The following is a 5,143-nucleotide window of genomic DNA, read 5'->3' on the forward strand; positions in this document are numbered from 1 at the left end:
AGGAAAAGGGCAACAACGGTTTCGCGCATTCTTTGCGTCCTTTCAAAGACTGAGTTTGGATTTTCAGTACCTGTATTTGCATGATGAATAATCAGTGGTGTGTTTAAACGGACACTGGTTTGAGAATTAACGTTTGTAACGAGTGTATTGATTAACGTTGATTCAGTTCAAATGTAATGAATCGTCAAGTGTGGCGAGTCAAATGAGTCAGTTCAAGAGTCACTGAATGTTTTGAAGGTTTATTTGTGAGTTTGACTAAGTACCACTGTCGGGGTTAAGAGTTACTTATTAGAATTTCTATTTTCAAAGATAGCATATTAGTTTGGATTAAGAGAGAGAGAGATTCACAATTTATTTGTTAGTTTTATTTATATATGGGGATGCTTTGAGAAGTGTCATGTGAATCTTTAAACACTCTAATTTTCTGTTGGGTAAATTTGTGGGTTAGTACTTATAATTCTGTCACTTTATTAGTTTGGTTTCATATTTATATACTTTGTATTTACACACTCAATTGAGCTTAATTTTGTTTATTTATCTATTCATTTTATTTATATTTTTATTTTTTTTTTATAAACCTGAAGGTTAGATAGCACTTTTATTGTCAGGGTTCTTTATACTTCTCAATTTGGGAAGTATAGGTTTCTACAATTGGAGGCACCGCGCTAAATAAAAGCTCATTGTTGTACATCCTGGTATATTTTTTTTTGGGAAAAGACCAGTTATTACATATTACTACCGCTGGGATACCAGGGCTCCTATATAGTTTTGTTTGTACCCAGCTAGGGAGGGCTAAAATTGGAGGCACCGCTGGGATACTCTTTTCCCCTGTGTTTAAATTTTTTGTTAGTTAGATGGAACATGGACCTTTTGCAGGTTGTGGAGTTGTGGAGTCAACAGATAAATCTCGATCCTGGTAAATATTTTATTTTGACCAAAGTGCCAATTGATGTGAGCGAGGATATAATTTCAGAAGTGTTAAACACAGTAAAAGTGTTTGGATGTGCTAAAATACGGGGCCGTCGTGGGGACAACACTGGTTCGCAGATGTTTGTGTTAGTGGAGACCAGTTTGGAGATTGACACTGACACTGTTCCACCTGAAGTGGGTATTCCTGGTGAGGTGGGACCATGGGGAGTACATGTCCCATCCGTGGAAGTTGTTCCCGAGGGGGTTGTACCAGATGGGGATTTTCAAGAGAAATTAATTAGTTGGCTGAGTCAGGAGGGTAAGTCTTTAGAAGACGTGAAGCCGATTCTCAGTACTGACAAGATGTCTAATGTAGGTGGAGACTTGGTACAGGCTCTTGATCGGCTGGTAGAAAGGTGTAACCAGGCACCTGTTGAGTCTCTGAGTTATCGCAAATTGCGGGTGTTTTCTGGCCAACAACCTATTCCCCCTGGGGAGGAGGATTATGACTCCTGGATGGAACAGGCCACCCAAATGGTTAGTGAGTGGCAGTGTACAGAGTCTAGCAAAAAACAACGAATTGTGGAAAGCTTGAGGGGGTCAGCAGCTGACATCATTCGATTTGTGAAAATGGGTAGTTCAGATGTCACTGCCATGGACTATTTAAAGGCTTTAGACACAGCTTATGGCAGTACAGAAAGTGAGACTGACCTAACTGTGAAGTTCAGTTGTACGTACCAAGAGCCAGGCGAGAAGCTCTCAAGTTATTTGTATCGGCTGGATAAGATCCTCCATCGACTCTTTTTGAAAGGGGGTATTAGATTAGAAGATCTGAATCGAAAACGGATGGAACAGGTTGTTAAAGGTGCACTCACCTCTGATCCAGTAGCTCTGAGACTCAGAATGATGTCTAGTTTACGTGATCCACCTGGGTTTTCGCAGCTACTACGTGAGGTTAGAGAGGAGGAAAATTGGATCAGTGCCCGGAGCAGTGCTAATCCTGTAGTAAGTTCAAAACCTGCTGTAGTTGTGCCTAGGGGGGCTGCCTCGGAGGAAATAGAGTGCTTGAAAAGAGACGTGAAGGAATTAACCACACAAGTAGGGAAGTTGTTGAAAACTGTAACGTCTTCTCCTACAGTGGATGAAACTTCACAGGTCCATTGTATGGGCCCCGCAAAGGCTTCTGGTTTTTCTGCCTTGGCCGCAAACAAGGGGTCCAATACTGTTTCTAGAGTTGGGATTTTCTGTTATAAGTGTGGCGAAGATGGTCATACTAGAAGGGAATGTCAAGGGGTAGAGGATCTGCGCAAGGTAAACCAGAAACTGATTAGACAGAGTAGGCAGTCGGGAAACTACGGTGGAACTCTGTGAAGGAACGGCCCAGAGTTCCAATTTCAAATCGTTCCGATTGTTTTTCTTTTATGAGTACAGATGATTTTGGACTTCCAGTCGGGCTGATAGGACCCTCTTTAGATGTTCCTGTACAAATTGAAGGGATTTATGCTCGGGCCCTGTTGGACAGTGGTTCACAGGTGACCATCTTGTATCGTAGTTTTTATCAAACTTATTTGAAGCACTTACCAGTTCAACCAGTTAAAGATTTGGAAATCTGGGGTTTAAGCTTGCAGAAGTATCCATATGATGGATATTTGCCTCTTCGTCTGGAGTTCACAGCTGCTGTAGCTGGAGTGCCTCAGGTGGTTGATACTCTTGCACTTGTCTGTCCAGATCCTCAACCTGCACAGAAGGTAGCCCTTTTGGTGGGCTACAAATACTGTTCGACAGCTTTTTGAAACATGTAAGGCAGAAGCAGGAGATAATTTTATGAGTGTTCTCTCCGTGCATCCGGTGGTGCGAGATGCATATGAGAAAATCCAAGAAGTGGAGATTGGAGAGGAAATTTGTGGTCCGCAGGGTACCATTTGGTTTCATCAGTGCCGGTCAGTATCACTGGAACCTGGGGAAACTGGTCAACTAGAGGGAAGGCCTACATTTCCTTATGATTTAGAAGACGAACATGTGTTAATTGATCAGCCTGTTGATACTATGGATCTGGGAGCTTTGATGGTTAGACCTGAGGTACGACCCATTTCTATGATGCGAAATCACTTAGTGACAGTTACAGTTAAGAATATGTCTGATCATAGCATTAATGTGACCCGAGGCACCCCAATTGCTCAGGTATTCCCTGTAGATGTGGTATCCCCGATTATCGCTGAGAGAGAAGTGACAGATTCAAACCAAATCACTATGGACTCTTTCAACTTTGGAGATTCTCCACTTTCATCGGAGGCCCGGCGTCAGCTATGTGAGAAACTTCTAGAGCGGAAAGATGTGTTTTCTTCTCATGAATGGGACGTAGGTTGTTCACGCAGTACACTTCATGAAATCAGGTTGACCGATTCCACCCCTTTTAGGGAGAGATCTCGGCGTTTGGCCCCCAAGGACTTGGAAGATGTGCGGAAACACTTATTTGAATTAAAACAGTGTGGAATAATTTCAGAGTCTAGGAGTCCTTATGCATCCCCTATTGTGGTCGTAAGAAAAAAATCAGGAAGTGTTCGAATGTGTGTAGATTACCGCACCTTAAATCGCAGAACTATTCCTGATCAGTATACTGTGCCTCGGATTGAGGATGCTTTGCACAGCCTCTCAGGTAGCCAGTGGTTTACTGTGTTAGACTTAAGGAGTGGGTATTACCAGATACCGATGAACCCTGTTGACAAAGAGAAAACAGCATTCATTTGTCCTCTTGGGTTCTATGAGTTTGACCGAATGCCTCAGGGCATCTGTGGTGCACCGGCTACCTTTCAGCGACTCATGGAACGCGCTGTGGGTGACATGAATTTCCTGGAGGTGTTAGTGTATCTGGATGATCTGATAGTGTTCGGTCGAACCATAGAAGAGCATCATGAGAGGTTGTTAAAAGTGTTGGATAGGCTGCGTGAGGAGGGACTGAAACTGTCTGTGGACAAATGTCAATTCTGTCGAACCTCTGTAACTTATGTAGGGCATGTGGTGTCTAAAGATGGTATTTCCACTGACCCTTCAAAGGTTGAGGCAGTTGTTAATTGGCCTAGACCTCAGACTTTGACGCAACTGCGATCATTTCTGGGATTTTGTGGCTATTACAGAAGGTTTGTGAGGGGATATTCAAGTCTTTGCCGTCCATTGAATAAATTGTTGGGTGAGGAAGTTTCACAGGAACAAGAAAAAAAACTATCCCGGAGCTTAGCGAAGGAGGTTTTTGGAGCCAGGTGGGATGAGTCATGTGAGAGTGCATTCCAGGAATTGAAGCAGAGGTTGACTCAAGCTCCAGTGCTGGCATTTGCAGATCCTCAGCAGTCATATGTTTTACATGTGGATGCTAGTTTAGATGGTTTGGGGGGTGTTCTCTATCAACCATACCCGGAGGGTCTGCGTCCTGTAGCGTTCATCAGCCGAAGTTTGTCCCCAGCTGAGAGAAATTATCCAGCTCACAAGCTGGAATTTTTAGCTTTAAAATGGGCTGTGGTAGACAGGCTGCATGAATACTTGTATGGGGTTACCTTTGAGGTGAGGACGGACAATAATCCCCTTACATACCTTCTAACATCAGCCAAATTGGATGCTGCTGGCCATCGATGGTTATCAGCCTTGTCCACTTACAGTTTCAGCATCAAGTACCGAAGTGGGAAAAAAATGTAGATGCTGATTCTCTATCGCGGCGGCCTTATTCCTCTGAGACTGAAGGAGGAAAGTGGGAAGAGATTCCTGAGACTGGGGTGCGGTCTTTGTGTCAGGCAGTTGCTTCAGGGGAGAATTCAAGTGTTAAGGAGTGCCCTTTTCAGAGTTTTTCAGAAAGTGGTGAGATTAGAGCTCCTGTAAAGAATGTGTTTGTTTCTGCAACCCAGCTGAAAGATTCCAATGAGGAGTTGTGGGAGGCTCAGGGCCAGGATCCTTATTTGAATATAATTCTCTCTGCTATAATGAAAAACCAGTCTCATGACAACGTGAAATGTGAGTTGCCCGAATTTGCTTGTTGGCGGAGAGAGTGGAGTAATTTGGCAGTGTCAAATGGATTGTTGTTTAGAGTGACCACATCCGAGGGTAAACTTAATCGACAGATAGTGCTCCCGTCTGCCCTTCAGAGTGATACGCTGGCCTCTCTGCATGATTCTCATGGCCACCTGGGTTTTGATAAAACATATGCACTCGTAAAGGACAGGTTTTATTGGCCAGGTATGAAAGATGC

General features: G+C 43.6%; 1 protein-coding gene across 1 annotated transcript; it reads left to right on the top strand.

The window, feature by feature from the left end:
- The first annotated feature begins 578 nt into the window (after positions 1-578).
- LOC141378160 (paraneoplastic antigen Ma1 homolog) lies at positions 579-3,685 on the top strand. Its single transcript, XM_073925822.1, has one exon. The coding sequence runs from the start codon at positions 862-864 to the stop codon at positions 2,278-2,280; it is 1,419 nt and encodes a 472-aa protein (XP_073781923.1). The 5' UTR covers positions 579-861; the 3' UTR covers positions 2,281-3,685.
- The last annotated feature ends 1,458 nt before the right edge of the window (positions 3,686-5,143 follow it).

This window comes from Danio rerio, chromosome 16, assembly GCF_049306965.1.
Source record: "Danio rerio strain Tuebingen ecotype United States chromosome 16, GRCz12tu, whole genome shotgun sequence".
Classification (NCBI taxonomy): Eukaryota; Metazoa; Chordata; class Actinopteri; order Cypriniformes; family Danionidae; genus Danio; species Danio rerio.